We start from the raw sequence: 19,673 nt of genomic DNA on the forward strand, positions 1-19,673 counted from the left end.
ATCTGTGGACAACACTCCTACCAATGTAGCCCAGTATGCCATTAGACTTCTTGGCAAAAAGGGCACACTGTTGTCTCACATTCAGCTCACATTCAGCTTGTAACCCCTAGGTCCTTTCCTGCAGAGCTGCTGCCCAGCCAATCAGCCCCTAGCTTCTACTAGTGCAGATTGTTCCGTCTTAAGTGCACGATTTTGCACTTGCCCTTTTGAACATCATGAGACTTCTTTTGGTCCAATCCTCCAATTTGTCTAGGTCACTCTGAATCCTAAGCCTACCCTCCAGCATACCTACTACTCTACCCAGCTTGGTGTCATCTGCAAACTTAATGAATCCCATTATCCCATCTTCCAGATCAATGATGAAGATATTGAACAAAACCAGCCCTAGGACAGACCCCTGGGGCACTCCACTTGATTCTAGCTGCCAATTAGGCATCAAGCCATTGACTACTACCCTTTAAGTCCAATGATCCATCCAGTTTTCTATCCACCTTACAATCCATTCATCCAACCCGCTCTTCCTTACCTTGCCTGGAAGAACGTTGTGGGAGACAATATCAAAAGCCTTGCTAAAATCAAGATATACCATATCCAATGGTGTCCCCACATTCATAGAGCCAGTCATCTCATCATAGAAGGCAATCGAACTGGTCAGACTTGCCCTTGGTGAATCCATGCTGACTGTCCCTAATCACTTTCTTCTCCTGCAAGTGTTTAGGAATGGATTCCTTGAGGACCTGCTCCATGATTTTTCTAGGGACTGAGGTGAGGCTGACTGGTCTGTAGTTCCCTGGATCCTCCTTTTTCCCCTTCTTAAATATGGGCACTATGTTTGCCCTTTTCCAATTGTCCAGAACCTCTCCTGATCACCATGAGTTTTCAAAGATGATGGCCAGTGGCTCTGCAATCACATCAGCCCTCAGCACCCTCAGGTGTATCCTATCCAGCCCTGTGGACTTTTGTATGTCCAGCTTTTCTAAATAGTCCTTAACCTGTTCTTTGGCCACAGCTGGCTACTCACCTTCTCTCCAAACTGTGCTGCCAGATGCAATAGTCAGGGAATTGACCTTGCTTGTGAACACTGAGGTGAAAAAGGCATCGAGACTTCAGCCTTTTCTGCATCCTCTGTCACTAAGTTCCCTCCCCCATTCAGTAAGAGACCCACGCTTTCCCTGATCCTTCTCTTGTTGCTGACATACTTGCAGAAACTCTTGTTGTTACCCTTCACATTCCTTGCCAGCTGCAACCACAGTTGCACTTTGGCCTTCCTAACTTCATCCTGGCATGCCTGAGCAATATTCTTATACTCTTCCCTAGTTGTTTGTCCAAGTTTCCACTTTTTATAAGCTTTCTTTTTGTGATTCAGCTTACTGATGAGTTCCATGCTACACCAAACTGGTCTTCTGCCATACTTGCTAATCTTCCTGCACATCAGGATGGTTTGTTCCTGCACTCTCTGTAAGGTTTCTTTAAAGTACAGCCAGCTCTCCTGGACTCCTCTCCCCCTCAAATTGGCCTCCCAAGGGTTTCTGCTCAGGAGTTCCCCAAGTGAGTCAAAGTCTGCTTTTCTGAAGTCCGGGATCTGCACACTGCTGTTTTCCTTCCTTTCCTCAGGATGCTGAACTCAAACATCTTGTGGTCACTGCTGCCCAGGATGCCACCCACTACTACAGTCCTAAAACAGATTTCTCAAAGCCACGAGGCCAGCTGGGAAGCTCAGAGAGACACATCCAGGCTTGAACTCCCAACCTTGTAGTCCCTGGCTCTTCACACAAGCCCCTTGGCCACAGAGCCATCTTTAGAAGATTTTTTACAAGATTCTGTGATCACAATGTATTTGTATGTAGCAATACTAACAGCTGCATTAACCTACATAATATAAAACACCAAAGTCTTTATTGTTGACTCATGTTTACCTGACTAATGACCAAATATAGATTTCAAGATTTGGTACTTAACAATAACAGACATTTTTTTTTATTACCGGATTACCTAGATTTAAATTATTCATAATAATTACTTTTTAAAAGATTTTTCCTTCTCTTTCACATAACAGAATTATACATTTAATCATAGTTAAGTATTATTCAATTTAATCAAGGACTTGAATAAATACAATGCAATTCAATCACATCTCCTTTCTGAAAAGGCTACATAAAATGGCACTGAAAATAAGCTAATATGAATTAAGATAATTCCCCATCTATCAGACAAGAACACAGAATTGCATGGGGACCTCTCAGCTTCTGAATCCAATCCCACAGCATCACAAATAGGGGTGCATCGATAAAGATTTTTTGGGTCGATGGTATCTGCCAATATGGATAGTCAATAATTGGCTGCTGGTAATCTGATTGCCAATATGCAGCACAGCCGCATAGAGGGCAGCTCCTGCTGCTGCATATAGCCCTGAAGAAGGCATAGGGGGGCACATGCCCCCCCCCCAGATATGTGCATGGGGTGAGGGTGGACTGCCTGCTGTGTGCTCAGAGCCAGGGTTGCTCCAGACTCTTTTTAGCAGCTATGCTCTGGCTGGGTGGGTGGCGGGGGGCTACGGCTAATTTTGGGGTGACTAGCTCCCACTGTAGTTCTCCAACTCCGAGTACTGCCACCTGGCCAAAGTGCAGTGCCAGGGCAGATGGCCCCTATGCCTCCCCAGGGGTGTGTGGACTGGTGGGAGCCAGCCTAAGTGCCCCACCAGATGAGCCGCCAGCTCCTTTGTTCCCCATCCCACCCTGGCTGGGCAATGCCTGCTCCTGCCCCACTCCATCCCTCACCACGGGGGGCCTCATTCTGCCCCCTCCCCCATGCCCCTTCCATCCAACAGACTTATCAGCTGGATGTTGCTCTCCAAGCTGCTGGGCTGCACTCCTGGCCCTACATGTTGTGGCTGTGTGCATGCACACTGCATTTATTGGTGACATTATTGGTCACATCAGCCAAAAAAGGCTGAGTATGTCCATTTTCCTTTTATCTGTGCCAATACGATATAGACTAATGTATCAGTGCACCTCTAAATCACAAGCAAATGCACAATACACTTATTTTCATACTGTGAATCCCATGCTATTGCTACAAGGAGGTGGTTCTGCGAGCTCATTGTTCTGATGAGATTAGGTTGGAAACCTTATTTCTATCTTACATTTATTCATTAACAGTTAGTATCCTTTTCCTCTTGAGTTAATACTGTCCTTAATTTTAATAGTTCTTCTCTAGCCCTTGTATTTACTTCTTCAATATATTTATAGTGAGCAATTATATCCACCCAAGTCTTGATTTTGCTAGGGTAAACAAACCAAGCTCTTAAGCTCCTCTCTCAAACACCAAATTCTTTCAAGCTCTTGCATGACTCTATGATAATAAACATTCCCATTATGTCCTTAATGACCCCAAATCCATATTATATCCTTAAATAATTCAATTATTTAAATAGGTTTCTAGGAAGCTGAATGAGGGAAATTTAACTACATAACTCTTTTTCATTAAGCACTAGGAAAATACAGATACCAGCTCTACTCCAGCTTCATTCACCATAGCTAAATCATGTATTTTTAAAAGGAGCATATATATCTCATGTATTTTTAAAAGGAGCATATATACATATAACCAGAAACCCCAGTTGAACTAGAATATAGATCCCTATGAAAAAAAATCCCATATTTACTCAAATCCAAGATGAGGTTTTGTTCCACATTTAACAAGGGAACAAAAAGCCCCTAGTCTTGGATTCAGGCACAAGTAGGGTGCTGCAGCTCTGACTTTGATCCAGGGCTGGGGTTGGGGTTGGAGTTAGAGCTGCAGTTACTACTGGCTCCTTCTCCCACCCCCCTCCAAATACTTATGGTCCAGGTCCAGCCCTGGATCTGCTCTACCCCAAGGTATGGAGCACAAGGTCACTCTGGCTACACCCAGCTTGGTCACACAGCAGCGACTGTGGCAACAGTCGCTGCAGCTCTGGCCCCAGCCCTGACCCTGAGGCACTGCTGCATGCGTGGGCTGGGGCTGAAGCAGCCATGTGCTCCATACCTCAGGCTGGAGTGGGGCCAGAGGGTAGGTGGTAGTAGTGGGACCAGGCTGGAAACCTGAAGCTATGGGAGAAGAACTGGGGGGAGGGGATGAGAGGGCAGGCACAAGGGGACAGACATGGGGTGGGAGGCAGGTGCCAGAGGATGCAGGCATGAGAGGGAGGGGGAACATGCATCAGAATGCAATGCGTGTGGGGAGCAAGTGGGGGGAGGGAAGGCAAGGAGCAGGGGTCAGGCTACTTGACTTTCCTACCACCTGCCCCCCTGCCACTGCTTGTCCTTATGCAATGGTGTGGGACACTAATTTAAGATGCTCCCCCAATAATCAAATGATATACATGGAAAATTATCACAAATGTATACATTTTCCATGTATAGAATTTAATTATTGCGGGGGGTTGTCTTAAATTCAGGGTCATCTTGGATTCAGGTAAATAAAGAAGTGTTCATATTTTAGTAAAAAAAAAATACTCCAATGAAGTTTTAATATTTATTCTGTAAACTATTAGCATAACAACTGGAAGGAGTAACCACAGACTGACTATAACAACATTTAAATGGTTTTTTCCTGTTGTAAGCAAGCAGAAAGGTAATTACACTTGCATAATTTAAACAGTACCTGTGAGCCTTCCTCATTATAGTGCCTTGCATTTCGGAACATTAGCTTCATATCTTCAATCATAGCTTCCTCCCCTGAGTATTTATCATTGCGGATATTATGCTCAATCATTTTTAAATCCATTGGCTCCAAAATGATTTTATAATAATCTGGATAGTCCTTTTTGGAGGGTTTAACCATAAATAGATCACAGAGTCTTCTGCCTGTGCTTGGCTCTCGAGCTTCGAGGACTGCATTGTACAAAATTTTCATTCTCTGTTTCCTTATATTTTTTTTACTGTTGGTTAAGGGGAGAAAAATTGTTACAATTTTTCTTCTGAATGTCAACAGCTACACAAAAAAAAACATTTATTCGACTGTACAACAGAAAAACTGCAATTAAAAAAGCACATACATATCTGCATGAAGATCACTCTATTCTAGATATATATTTAGGTGACCATTTAAAAAAGTTTACAGAATGATGATGGTGGCACCAAAGTTTGGGTTCCTGGGTGAGTGAACTGTTAAGTGAACTAGGTAGATAATCTTAAAATACTAGATTTTGCCTTTCTTTTCTCCACTTTCAGTGTAAACATTTCCCAGCATCAGAACAAATTACTACGATCATCTTCACTCTTTGTATCTAAATACATTAAGTTTTCTGTGGAACATCTACATCTTTGAAAAGCACCTCTATTTCTGTCTTCCTAAGCTTTCTGGGTGCCCATCTTTATAAATATAGAGCTTGGCTTTCTGAAATAGTGCAGTCAAAGGCACCCATGAGTGGCTTCTACCCTGAAAAAAATATGCCCGAATATCTCAAGTTAGGCACTCAAATGCAACCAAATAAAATGTCAAACTGGCTCCTAACTTTTGTGGAGGACAACTTCCTGTTCTAGAAGGTGGCAGATACAACTAGGAGGTCATCTATCTTGGATCTTGTCCTGACCAACTGGGAAGAACTGGTGGAGGTTGTGAAGGTGATGGGTAACTTGCGAGAAAGCAATCACAATGATAGAATTCCAGACCCTGAGACAGGGAAAGCATGAAATCAGCCAATTAGGATGCTAGATTTCAAAAAGGTGGATTTTATCTGACTAAAGGAGTTAATAGGCATGGTGCAATGGGAAGACAGACTGAAGCATAAAGGTACCCAGGAAGGCTGGGAGCTTTGACGGGCATAGTATTGGAAGCCCAACAAGAAACTATCTTGACGTGATAGAAGCACAAGAAGAATGGCAAGATACCAGTGTGGCTGCACAAGGGGCTTTTAAAATGCCTTAAATGCAAAAGGAAACCATACAGGCAATGGAAGGATGGGCAGGTCACCAAAGAAGCACATAAGGAAATAACAAGAACCTACAGGGAAAAAAATCAGGAATGCAAATTTAAAGAGTGAGCTGCACATGGCAAAGAAGGTTAAAGTACAACAAGAAGAGGTTCTGCAAGTATGTTGGCCCGAAAAGAAGGACCAAGGAAGCTATAGGTCTACTGCTGACAAGCCAGAGGACTCCTAACAGAAGATGCAAAGGCGGCAGGGCTACTCAACAGTTACTTTGTCTCATCCTTCACAAAAACTTAAAATGCAGCCAGACACCTAATAAGGATAATCTGGAAAAGGAAGTGGGCAAGCTGAGGGAGGAGATAATAAGAGATGGTTAGAGAGCTTTTGATGGGTCTGAATTAAGTCAGCAGGGCCAGATGAACTTTATCCCAGGGTACTGATGGAACTGGCAAAGGAGGTCTCAGAGCCCTTGTCAATTATATTAATGAAATTGTGGGAGACAGGCCAGGTAACAAAGGATTGAAAAAGAGTCAATGTAGTGCTCTTCTTTAAAAAAGGCAAAGAGGAAGACCCAAGGAGCTACAAACTGGTTGCCACACCTCAATACCTGGGAAATTACTGGAGCATAGCATAAGGAAAGCCATTTGCAAGCATCTAGAGAAATAGAGGCCGATCACAAGCACAGATTTATGAAAAACAAACTGTGCCAAACAAACTTCATAGCCTTCTTTGTCAAAGTAAATACTTGGGTGAATGAAGGGAATGCTGTGGATATGGAGTATCTAAACTTCAGCAAGGCTTTTAAGAAGGTCCCACATGACCTTCTCATGAACAATTTGGAGAAATGTGGGCTGGACTAAACTACTAGAAGGTAGGTAGATAACTGGGTTAATAGTTGCCAGCAATGGGTAATTATTAATAGATCCATGTCAGAATGGTAGGAGGTTTTGAGCACAGTCCCACAGGGGTCTCTCTTTGTCCCAGTGTTGTTAAATGCATTTATTAATGATTTTGATTCTGGCATAGAAAGCTTCTTGAGCAAGTTTGTGGATGACAAAACTGGAAAGGACTGTGAACATGCTGGAGGTTAGGAGCGCAGTTCAGAAGGATCTAGACATATCAAAGAGTTGGGATGAAGCTAACAGGATGAAGTTCAATGTGGACAAATGCAGGGTACTAGATCTTGGGAAGAATAATCAAAACCACAAATACAAAATGGGTGACAGGTGGCTGGTTGTCAGCACCATGGAAAAGGATCCAGGAGTCTTGGTAGTTCAAAAACTCAACATGAGTCTGCAGTGTGATGCAGCTGCACAAAAGGCAAATGCAGTTTTGGGATGCATCAACAGAAGAATTAAGTGCAAGACACAGGAAGTGATAGAGCAGGGGCAGGCAAAATATGGCCTGCAGGCCAGATTTGGCCCACCAAATCATTCTATCTGGCCTAAAGGACCCCTCCAAAAAACGTATTACCAGCCTGCAACTGCCCCACTGAAAGCCAGGGGGAGGCACAGGCTTTCATAGGTCATGAGCACTGGACTGGGCAATCTCTGTGCTTCCACTGTCATGGGACTGCCAGCACTCCAGCTGGGAGTCCCATATGGAGGCACCAAGCATGGTGGCACACAATTGGCCAGCTGGTGAGTGGGGAGGGGAGCGCCTGCCGGCAGCTGGGGGGCTGGGCATGGGCCTTGTGGGCGACTGTGGGTTCCCTCACCACATGTACCCTCCCCAATGGTGCAGAGCCCCCACTACCAGTGCTCGGCTTTGGCTAAGTCCCAGGGGCTGCATGTGCTGGCATGGAGCTGGTGTGCACCCTTGGGCCAGACTGGGCTGGCTCTGTGCCAGCACGTGGGGCTTGTGGTACTGCAGGTGGGAACCATGTACCATACAGCCAGGCCAGGCTTGTCTGACTCCATGTGGGGCTTCAGCCACTCCAGAAGCGTCAGGCAGCCGCATGTGGAGGCAAAGAGCCCACCTGGCCTGATGGTGCATGGACCTGGAACTGCAGAGTCAGGTACCATCAAGCTAGGGGTCTTCTGTGCCTCTCTATGTTGCTCACCAATTCCACTGGAGTGCTGGAAGCCCCATATACATGCATGGATTCAGTCACATGGCACGTGGCTTTTGCCTGCACTGCTGTGAGCCCCATGTACTGGTGTGGAGAAAGCCTGGTCTGGGCTGAAGGTGCATGCCACCACACTGCCCTGGGACCCAGCCGGAGCTGTGAAGCACTAGGGGGCTCTGCCTGCCCTAGCCATGAGCACCCTGAGGGACCACCGCCTGCCGCTGGTGATGCTGCTGCTGTCACCAGCAGCAGGAGCTGCATGGGGGTGGGGCATGTAGCAGAAGGCCCCACACTCACCTCACAACCCTTGCCCCCCCCCCACACACACATTCATACCCACACCCTGTCACAAACCCTCACCCCCTACACCCACCCATAAACCTCCCACACACATCCACACCCTTCACAACCCCCCCACATGCAGACTTTCACAAACCCTCCCACACCCACCCCCCTAACCACACCCCACATACAATATACAACAGAAAGACTTTATTTTGAGCTATTATGTAATCACCTCTATACACCACTACACAAACACATGCAAATCAGGACAAAAATATCTTTTGAAATAAAATTAAAATATGTGTAGTAGATATTTGATTTTTAGTATACGAGTTTTTTTTCTGGTTTCAAGATAGCAACCCCATCTCCCAAAAGGAGTACTTCTGGGGGCAAGGGGAGGGACTTCCAGTGGCAAAGGTTAGGGGGTGGAACTTCTGGTCCCAAGACGGCAATCAGGACACAGAGCACCTGGCAAGGGGCAGGGCTACCCTTGCAGCCCTCAACTGCTTACCAAAAGTCATTAAGTGGTCCTCCAGCCAAAATAACTGCCCAACCCTGTGATAGTTCCTCTCTACTTGGCACTGCTTAGGCCTTTATCTGGAGTAGTGTATGTAGTTCTGGGATCCATGTTTTAAAAAGGATGTGGAGAAGTTAGAGAGGATCCACCCAGATACGGGCAACAAAAATGATGAAGGGCTTGGAAAGCAAGTCATACAAAGAGAAGCTGAAGGAGCTAGGCATGGTCAGCTTGCAGAAATATTGATTAAGAAAGGACATGACAGCAGTCCTCAATACCTGAGGGGCTGCCATAAAGAAGAAAGCACTGTTTCTCTCTTACTGTAGAAAGGAGGACACGGGATTAAAAGTTGCAGCAAAGTAAGTTTAAATTAGATATCAGGAAAAACTTCTTCACTGTTAGAACAGGGAGGCAGTGGAATAGACTGCCTAGGGAAGTCATGGACTATCCATCACTCGAGGTGTTCAAAATAGTTTGTACAGTCACTGGATGGGGATGATGCAGGCACAGCTGTGCCTATGTTCTACTATGGGTATTTTCCATGCTTCTGGGCTTTGCTGGTTGTCCCTGTCCCTGCTTTCTGCTATATGTGTCAGGGTGTTTTTACACTTCCCTCAGAGGCATTGGGTATTGGCTACAGCCAAGGCTGGGGATTTTGACTGAGGTGCGCCAATGCTCCTGCTGGGACCAAAGAAGGAGGTTCCTAACTACAGGGTTTCCCCCTCCTCTTAGCATTAGACTGACTGCCATATTTGGATCAGGAAGGAATTTTAACCCATTGACCAGATTGAGCCTTTTGTATGTTATAGTTTAGAATTCCTTGAGGCTCTGTTTCTACCAGTTGGGTTTTCAAAAGCTTTTCTTTTACTTTAGCAGAGAAGAAGAAACACTGACAGCTTTCTTTTGTTAAATGAACATGTCTAATATAAGGGCACAATGGGTGCGTTTACACATGCCCAACTACACAGCTCTTACTAAGAAGTCATTTAGTACTTGCTTTAGCACTTCAGCACTAAATGACTGCATGGTAACCGCTGTTACTGCAGACCCAGCAGCGCATGGGTCATTTCTGACCCTGCTTCATTAGCAGCAATGAGTTGTAAGTTGCAATGAGTCATAGGTTGCAACAGACTAGCAACTGCCATAATCTTTTATTTAACTGCCAGCAAGTTTTTAAGAGCTGATAATGAACTGAAGAAAAGTCAAGGAGTGACTTCCAGTGTAACATCACAATATGATCAGGAGTTATGCTATCAATTTCCCGTCTTTATTTTAAATTGTATTTATATTTTTCTTGTCCAGCTTCTTAGCATTTTCTGTTTATTTGTATAATTTTATTGGGGAAAAAACAGATATGCAGACAACAGAAATCTACTGTACTACAAGACAAAATTATTTTTTTTTACAGATATTTCCCTAATGTAGGAACAAACGATTTTGTTCTAATAAACAACTTGTTCTAGTAAACATACTTAATTTTATTTTACTAAGATCACAATTCATTTTCTTTTAGATGGCTAAGATCCCCTTAGATTGGTGGATTAAAAACAACAACAAATGGCGCATTACTTTCAGCTTAGCGCACCCCGCAGTAAGTGCAGTTCATGCCCATTAGAGGAACCGTGTTAGTTTGATCCAGCTCCCCAGCATCTGTATAGATCATGCACTTCAACAGGGCTTTTTGGCACTTCTATCTAATGGCTGATTCAATCACCGACTGAATTCAATCACTGATTGAATCAACTATTAGATACAAGTATAAAAAAGCCCCGCTGAAGTGCACAATCTATATAGACACTCAGCAAGTTCCTCTTCCAGTAAAAGTGCTTTTTGTTGTTTGGTTCCTGCCCCTCTGCCCTCCGTTTCTGTCCCATGAGCTTAAGCAAAAATTTCAAATGAAATTGGTGAAGAGAGTAATTACAAAATGTAAAACTATATTTTGTTAAATTTTACATTTGGCAAATGACTAATAATACATAAAAAGGGGAAGTCAGGAGGTAATGCCTAGAAAAGCTAGAAAAGAGAAGCAAATCTAATTGTCAGTTATGGATAACAACTTGTAAAGACAGACTCAACTTTTATTAAAACAATTTGAACATCTTTGTAAACTGAGATCTTAAACACAAGTGACATACATAGATGCGGTTTTACATAATTACGTAATATTTCAGTGCCTATATTCTTTAGGAAAGTGCACTTGCATATGAAATATCTTTGTCAACTATACACTGTAAGCAAAAAACAATGACAACATAGATCTAATAATCAGTTTACATTTAATTATGAGACAGTAGATTAAATTAACACATTTCAATTAAAGAAATCCCATGTAAAACCTTAAAAGATATGTTCTGTATTACAAATGAAAGAAGCAATAAAACTTTAGAGTAAAAGTGCTTACCTTTTTCTTTTTGAACTTCCAGTATCAGATGTAGCAGAAGAAATCATACTATCTCCATCCTCAATGTCATCTCTCCTAGCTAGCTCCTTCTTCTTTGCCTGAAAGAGCCAATCCCTAGAGTGAAACTCATTGCAGAACACCCCAAGAATAAATGAATATTAAAAAGCTACACAAATCAGATTTACTTGGAAAGATATAAGTTGCAGAATGCATAAATATAAAGCCACCATTTAAAGATTTTCAGTAAATAATGCAATATATGTTATATGTTTAAGAGAAATGTTTGTATCAGTTTTTATAAAAATTATTATAATGCTTCAATGCAACTAAATTGTTCTCTTACGTATTAAAATCACAGCATAGAAAATAGCTTAACATCCTCTAATTATGGTCATTTTACCTATAAACCTACAGGATCTTTTTATTTTCCCTTTTCACAACTTGATCTTAGTCTTATTAAGGCCAAGTACAGACATGTAGTTTCTCCTGAGAGAGTTGCTGCTCTCCCAGGAGAAACCAGAAGTATACAGATGCTTAGGATTTCTCTCCCAGAGCAAAAATACCTGCTCACCCCTGCCCCAGCCCTGGCACAATCTGTGGGCAAGGCAAGAGCCCCTAAGGGCACACTTGCCTGCCTGTACACTAATGCCAGGAGCCTGGGCAACAAGCAGGACGAGCTCGTCCTCCTGCTCAGTGCAAAGAAATATGATGTCATTGGGATAACGGAGACCTGGTGGGACTCCACCCATGACTGGACCACGGGTATAGAGGGCTATACCCTGTACAGGAGGGATCGTGTTGCCAAAAGGGGCGGGGGTGTAGCTCTCTATGTGAAGGAAAGCTACATGTCCCTGCAAGCTGATGTTGGTGACCGGCATGGACAGCTAGAGACCCTCTGGGTAAAAATTCGTGGGGAATTCGGCACAGGGGACACAACGGTGGGAGTCTACTACAGACCTCCCACTCAGAGTCCTGAGCTTGACCAGGAGTTCGCCCGGGAACTGACTGAGGCCGCTTGCTCCAGGACCTTGGTTGTCATGGGTGACTTCAATTACCAGGACATCTCATGGGAAGATCACTCAGCTAAATCTGAGCGGGTGCAAAGCTTTCTCTCATGCGTGGATGACCTCTACCTGACTCAAGAAGTCTATGGGCCAACGAGAGGCAAAGCGCTGCTCGACCTGGTACTGGCTACGGGGGACGACCTAATCGGCAACCTAGTGATCGATGGGAAGCTGGGTGACAGTGACCACGAGCTGATCACCTTCACCATCCACCGTAAAGCTGGCAAGTCAGTCAGCAACACAGAAGTCCTTGACTTCAGAAAAGCCGACTTCGACAAGCTCAAGAGGCTAGTCGGTCAGGCCCTCAGGGACCATGACCCCAGGGAGATGGGAGTTCAAGAAGAGTGGTTGCTTCTCAAGGAAGCGATCCTCAGTGCACAAGCTAAATCTATTCCAACACGGAGGAAAGGCAGCAAGAAAGCACAGCAGCCCCCCTGGCTCTCCAGAGACCTAGCGGACCTCCTGTAGCTAAAAAGGAAAGCCTACAAAGGATGGAGGACAGGATTCACCTCCAAGGAGGATTACTCCGCGCTGGTCCGGTCTTGCAGAGACCAAACCAGGAAAGCCAAGGCTGCAACTGAACTCCAACTGGCTTCAGGCATCAAGGACAACAAAAAGTCCTTTTTCAGATATGTGGGGAGCCGGAGGAAAAGCAAGGGCAATGCTGGACCCCTGCTAAACCAGATGGGGCAACTGACAACTGACGCCCAGGAAAAAGCCAACTTATTAAATAGGTACTTTGCGTCAGTCTTTCATCAGTCTCATGGGATGCCCATGCCTGCTATGGGACAGGGAAATCTGGGTGAGGGGGATCCCCTACCCTCCATCAATGCTGACCTCATGAAGGAACACCTTGAGAAGCGGGATACCTTCAAGTCAGCCGGCCCTGACAATCTGCACCCCAGGGTACTCAAAGAGCTGGCGAGCATCATAGCCCAGCCCCTGGCACGGATCTTTGAAAACTCCTGGCGCTCTGGTGTAGTGCCCAAAGACTGGAAGAAGGCCAATGTGGTGGTGCCGATCTTCAAGAAAGGGAGGAGAGTGGATCCGGCTAACTACAGGCCCATTAGCCTGACTTCTATCCTGGGGAAGATCTTAGAAAAGTTTATTAAGGAGGCCATCCTTGAGGGACTGGCCCAGGCTAACATTCTAAGGGATAGCCAGCACGGGTTTGTTGCGGGTAGGTCTTGTTTGACCAATCTCATTTCCTTCTATGACCAGGTGACCTATCACCTGGACAAGGGAGAAGAGATTGATGTCATATATCTTGACTTCAAAAAAGCTTTTGATCTGGTATCCCATGATCACCTCTTGGCCAAACTGGCCAGTTGTGGCCTTGGCTCCACCACGATCCGCTGGCTGGGAAATTGGCTTCGTGGTCGGACCCAGAGGGTTGTGATTGATGGCAGTCACTCATCGTGGTGCCCTGTGACCAGTGGGGTCCCTCAAGGCTCTGTCCTGGGACCCATACTGTTCAACATATTCATTAACGATGTGGACATTGGAGTCAGGAGTGGACTGGCCAAGTTTGCCAATGACACCAAACTTTGGGGCAAAGCATCCACGCCAGAAGATAGGCGGGTGATCCAGGCTGACCTGGACAAGCTCAGCGAATGGGCAGACGAGACCCTCATGGTGTTTAACACCGATAAATGCAAGGTTCTCCACCTTGGGAGGAAAAACCTGCAGCATCCTTATAGGCTCGGCAGTGCTACGTTGGTTAGCACTACAGAAGAAAAAGACTTGGGGGTCATCATTGACCACAAGATGAACATGAGCCTGCAATGCGATGCTGCGGCTAGTAAAGCGACCAAAATGCTGGCATGCATCCACAGATGCTTCTCGAGCAAATCCCGGGACGTCATTTTCCCCTTGTACTCGGCCTTGGTGAGGCCACAGCTGGAGTACTGTGTCCAGTTTTGGGCTCCACAATTCAAGAAGGATGTGGAGAGGCTTGAGAGAGTCCAGAGGAGAGCCACGCACATGATCAGAGGTCAGGAAAACAGATCTTACGATGACAGGCTGAGAGCCATGGGACTCTTTAGCCTGGAAAAGCGCAGGCTCAGGGGTGATCTGATGGCCACCTATAAGTTTATCAGGGGTGACCACCAGGATCTGGGGGAACGAGGATGACGAGGTCGAACGGTCACAAACTCCTGCAAGACCGTTTCAGGCTGGACATAAGGAAGAATTTCTTTACTGTCCAAGCCCCCAAGGTCTGGAACATTCTGCCAGTGGAGGTGGTTCAAGCACCTACATTGAACACCTTCAAGAGTAAATTGGATGCTTATCTTGCTGGGATCCTATGACCCCAGCTGACTTCCTGCCCTTTGGGCAGGGGGCTGGACTCGATGATCTCCCGAGGTCCCTTCCAGCCCTAATGTCTATGAAATCTATGAAAAATAACTCAAGAACAACCAGGATTACATCACTCCCAAAATAATTTCTCCTGGGAGCGTAAATGTTTGTTCACTTCCCTTTCTGAGAGGAATCGTAGCACAGTCCACCAGCATCCTAGGGGGCTTTGCCATACCCCCCAGGGAAACAATAGGTCACCTGCTGGACTCTACTATTCCAGCCAAGCAGGGAGCAGAACAAACCTCCTGCACAATCCCCACTTTATGCAGCAGGGAGACTCAGGCTGACCCTGAGCAGACTGCATCGGCCAATCAGTGCTGTCCTGTGTACACTGCCATACTGTCTCCAGGCAGACTGAGGTAGCCTTCAGAGCATGGCATGATGTGTACACAGAGGCCCTGTGGCTCTGCAGCATCAGCCCTGCAAGCTCTCTGCTAATCAGGTGCTCAGTATTTGAATGTCTCTTCAGGCATCTCCAAGTATGTTCTTCTACTAGGAAAACAAGCCTGGAAGAATTCTCTTAGATCAAGGGTTCTCAATCCTTGGGCTGTGGCCTGGTGCTGGGTTGGCTGCCAGTCCGCAGCACAGTTGACTTCTATTAGACTGAAAGTGGCTGCGGATCGGCAAACCATGGCCCCCCAGAGCTGGGGAGAGAGGCTATGGTTCCTTGTGCAGGGCCTGCAGCAGTGCAGGGTTTGGCCCACCCCCCCCCCCACTTGAGGAGTGGGCGTATCTTTACCTGTCTGCTGGCCAGAAATTCCGGCTGCAGTTGGCTGTGACTTCTGGGCTGTGATTTGCTGGGCTGCAGTATAAAAGCTTTGAGAACCCCTGTCCTAGTTCATTTGATTGCGTGTATATAACCTAAGAAATACCATTGTGAACAGAAGTAGTTTAGAGGAAAAAACTGTAAGGAGATCCTTTCTCTGTTCAGCACATTATAGAGAGCTGCACACCAAAATAAGTTTAAAATACATATTTAAACCATGGAAATTACACAGTTGACCCAAGAGAGCATATGTCAATGCAGATTTAAAGACTCTAAATACTTCCACCTAAAGTGAGAAAAACTATTGATATATGTAGCTATTTTGACTGCTTAGTTCCTCTCCACATACCTGCATAACCTGCTGCATTTTCAAAACTCTCTTATAAATAGCTGAATTGGGGACATTGTAGCGTTTAGCATTTTCAAACATTAAGTTTAGGTCACTCTCCAGTTGGTCTAGAGTTTCATATTCATGGTTCTTCAATTTGGTTCTGTGAAAGAAACAGATACAGCATAGTAAAACATACCCATTTCACATGCCTATTTTGCAAGCAGATCAATATCACTTAAACTGAATTATAGGAATGCAACCTTTTTTTTTAATCTCATTGTTGTAACTGTACAAATATAATTTGTTAGTTTTTTGAAGTGAACTTAATGTTTCTCAAAGGTGCCTTGAGTTTGAAGCCCTCTTTATGTACGCAGAGTTTGAAGCCCTCTTTATGTACGCAGAATAGATACAGAAAAGAGTCAGGAAAATTAGCTTCCCAGCATGCCTCATCTGTGGCCTGCAGGGACTGTCTCTACTTAAGTAGATAGACAATTCAATCCCTGTTTTCATTCTGAGCACAATTCCAAGTAATGAGCACAGCTTTAAAAAGGTTACATGCAATCAACTGTTTTATCCATATGGGAATTCAGAGGGCTCAGCACCTGCTGGGATCAGGCCCCTAAATCTCCATTTAGTGCTAAAAATGCAAACATGAAGCAAGTTGATTAGTGTTAACTGATATAATATTTTTGTGAAAATACTTAAGACCAAGACAAACACCAACAAATCTTTTCACATATGGCAGTGAACAGCAATCAAGTAGTATAGACTCCATAAGCAGTTGCATGTCTACTTCCACATGCGGGGAAAAAGATATAGTCAAAATCTTTAATCTTCACGTCTCTCTCCAAGATATTTACAGAAAAATGCAATCTTTGGGAAAGGAGAAAACCCAACTTGCACTCTGTTAGGTGGCTGGTGTGCCGGGAATATTACTATAGGTTAAGAATTGAGCACACCCTGTTTTTCTTACTCTGTTGGTAGCATGCATCATTCCCAGCCTGCTTGTTTGTCATGTCCCCCATTATTCTTTTCTTAGCATCTGTAAGCCCTTTGAAGCAGATGCTGCTATATACTGTTAGTAAAGAACTTACAAAAATGGAGTCCTGACCTGAGGTACACCAGTCTTTTAAGTACTGCCGGAAAATATAACATCACCTCCAAGTTGGCTTGTACTTGAACTGGTGACCTAAGAATTGACAAATGCAGCCTTACCAGTTTCGAAATTATTAAATAAGAAACGGATTTTCAATGGCTGGGGATATCGTAACTACAGTTTGATCAGGGTTTGTTAGTTATGAAGAACACCAAGTCAAACATGCATCTCCAATATAATACTCCTATAGAATAATTTTTCATAGTAAATTACATTTACTGCATAGTTGATAGGGTTTACCTCTATCCCCTATCCACTGTATGTAGTACACCAAATACAACTTTCTGAGCTGTTTGGTATGTTTCCTCAGTGGGTGATCTTGCATGTTAAATGCAGAGAAAATGATCATATTTACCTGAATCCAAGATGACCCTGAATTTAAGACAACCCCCCCCCCACAAAATTAGATTCTATACCTGGAAAATTATATATATATTTTTATAATTTTCCAGGTATAGAATCTAATTATTGGAGGATTGTCTTAAATTTGCACCCCCACAACTGCAGGCAGAAGGGGGTGCAAAATGGGACAGGTAGTAGGGGGGCATGCAGAAGGGCAGGTAGAAGAAGACAAGCAATGGGGGACAGGTGGTAGAAACAACATGTGGAGGCAGTGAGGGGTGGGGCAAGAAGTGGGGAGGAGTATCGTCTCCAGGTGCGGCTGTGAAGCCCCTAGAGACCAAAAAATTTGCTTTACCTTGCTCTGTAGGAAGTCTGCCCTTTTCACCCACCATGTCTCAATGTTAAAATGCCAGTAAAATACAGAAGACAACCCTGGTCTAAACTGAATGACCATAGGCTGCTTGTGGTCAAAGTCTTATGGGCTAATTGCACGGCTCTGTTCCTCCTCTTAGACACCATGCACCAAGCCTCACAGATTTTCATCAGCTATTGATGTTCTCTTTATACACGCACTCAGCCTGTCTGGGCCTTGGATCCCTGGGTCTCTCACCCAGACCTTGTCTGGGTCCCCAGGCCCCTTGGTCTCTCACCCAGCCCATCCTACACTGTTAGACCCCTTGGTCTCTCACTCAGCCCTACTCTGGGCTGCCAGACCCCTAGGTCTGTTTGAGACCTGTCTGGACTATCAGACCCCTTTGTTCTCTTACTTGGCCCCTTTCTGGGCTATCAGGTCCATTTGATTCCTCCTTGGTCCCTTCTCAGCCCTAAATTGCTCCCAGTCAGCATCAACACGTGCACTACTGCGCAGTAGCTAATGTGCCATTTATCTAGTAACTGTACTTCCTGGTATTAGCAAACTGTGAATTAGCCCAATTTACTGCACAGTAAATCCTGTGCAAGTGTAGACAGTGATCTTTACTGAGCATTAGATTAATTTAATGTGCAGTAAAATGTCTTGTGTAGATGCACCCAAGGACTAAGAATCTTGACCTCTATCATTTCAAAGGGAAGAAAGGAGAGCAGCAGAATAAAAGACACTATATATCAAAAAAGCAGACTTTGACAAAGTCAAGGAACTGGTGGGCAGAATCCCCTGGGAGGCAAGGATTAGGAAAAAACTGTCCAGGGCTAGAGACGGACATTACACGTAAACCAGTTTAAGTGATCAGAAAATGGTTTAAACCTATAACAGAACAGATGTTCATTGCACATAAAACAGTTTGAAAATGGCTGAAACTGGTCTGAGATAAACCTGGTTGAAAGTAGTATCAGACTTAACTGATTAGGCTCAAACCAGTTTATGCAATGTCTGTCTCAGACCCCTTGCTGGTTTAAGATAAACCAGACTCCCCCAGTAACCCGGAACACTCTCTGGGATGGGCGGGGTTCTCTGTTCCACAGCAGGGCTGGACCCTCACAACTGCTCCCTGGCTGCAGTTCCGGCAGAGACTTGCAGGCACAGCATCATCTACCTGGTTTCCTTCTGCTTTCCCCCTCCTCTTCCTTCCCCTTCCTTCTGCTTTCCCCCTCCCCTGCTAAGCAGGGATCCCCTGTTCCCTCTGCCTTACACAGACACCTCAGCATTAGCTAGCAGACCACATGCTGGCTATGGTTCATGCTCTGGCAGACAACAGTGTTGGCTTAGGACTTTTTGGAGCTAATCAAAGCTCCACTGGTAATGTCCCTCTTTTCCTTCTTTGTTTAAGAAGATTCTGAACCAATGAGAGAGGCTGCTTGCTTTCCAATGGAGTGATAAATGCTGATAACACAGCTGATAAATGCTCTGTTATCGAGGAGGAGACCCCTCCCTAATCCTGCTGTGGACTATCCACACCCCCCTCAACCCTGTGGAAAGGAAGGGAGGGCTGTTCTAGCACCCCCTGGCTTCTAACCTGAGCCACTGCAGACATGTGCCTACATTTCTGGGATGTCTGTACAGTTACAAAGTTTCATAGTTTCTAGGGTTGGAAGGGACCTGAGCAGATCATTGAGTCTGACCCCCTGCCATGGCAGGAAAGAGTACTGGGGTCAAACAACCCCAGCAAGGTGTACATCTAGCCTCCTCTTAAAAGACCCCCAGGATAGGACCCAGTACCACTTCTCTTGGAAGTTGGTTCCAGATCCTAGCCGACCTGACAGTGAAGAAGCACCTCCTGATATCTAGCCTAAATCTACCCTCTGCCAGCTTGTGACCGTTATTCCTGGTCACTCCTGGCGGTGTTCGGGGGAACAGGGACTTCCACAGTGCCTGCTGGTCCCCCCTGACTAGTTTGTAACAGGCCACTAGAACCCCCCTCAGCCTTCTCTTTTGGAGGCTGAACAGGTTCAGGTCTCGTAGCCTCTCCTCATAGGGCCTGCCCTGCTGCCCCTTGATCATGTGAGTGGCCCTCCTCTGGACCCTCTCCATGTTGTCC

General features: G+C 45.2%; 1 protein-coding gene across 28 annotated transcripts in view; it reads right to left on the minus strand.

Annotated features, from left to right (window-relative positions):
* Positions 1 to 19,673, minus strand: part of PBRM1 (polybromo 1) — a 126,682-nt gene that overhangs the window by 49,873 nt on the left and 57,136 nt on the right. For all 28 annotated transcript variants that reach the window (XM_090021530.1, XM_090021514.1, XM_090021520.1 and 25 more), the window contains 3 exons: positions 15,720 to 15,861; positions 11,183 to 11,280; positions 4,645 to 4,921 (listed from right to left, as the gene is read on the minus strand). In XM_090021530.1, the coding sequence (XP_089877656.1) occupies positions 4,645 to 4,921; positions 11,183 to 11,280; positions 15,720 to 15,861 (517 nt within the window). The remainder of the gene's footprint in view (positions 1 to 4,644; positions 4,922 to 11,182; positions 11,281 to 15,719; positions 15,862 to 19,673) is intronic.

This window comes from Crocodylus siamensis, chromosome 11, assembly GCF_052110815.1.
Source record: "Crocodylus siamensis isolate JL-2025a chromosome 11, ASM5211081v1, whole genome shotgun sequence".
Taxonomy (NCBI): Eukaryota; Metazoa; Chordata; order Crocodylia; family Crocodylidae; genus Crocodylus; species Crocodylus siamensis.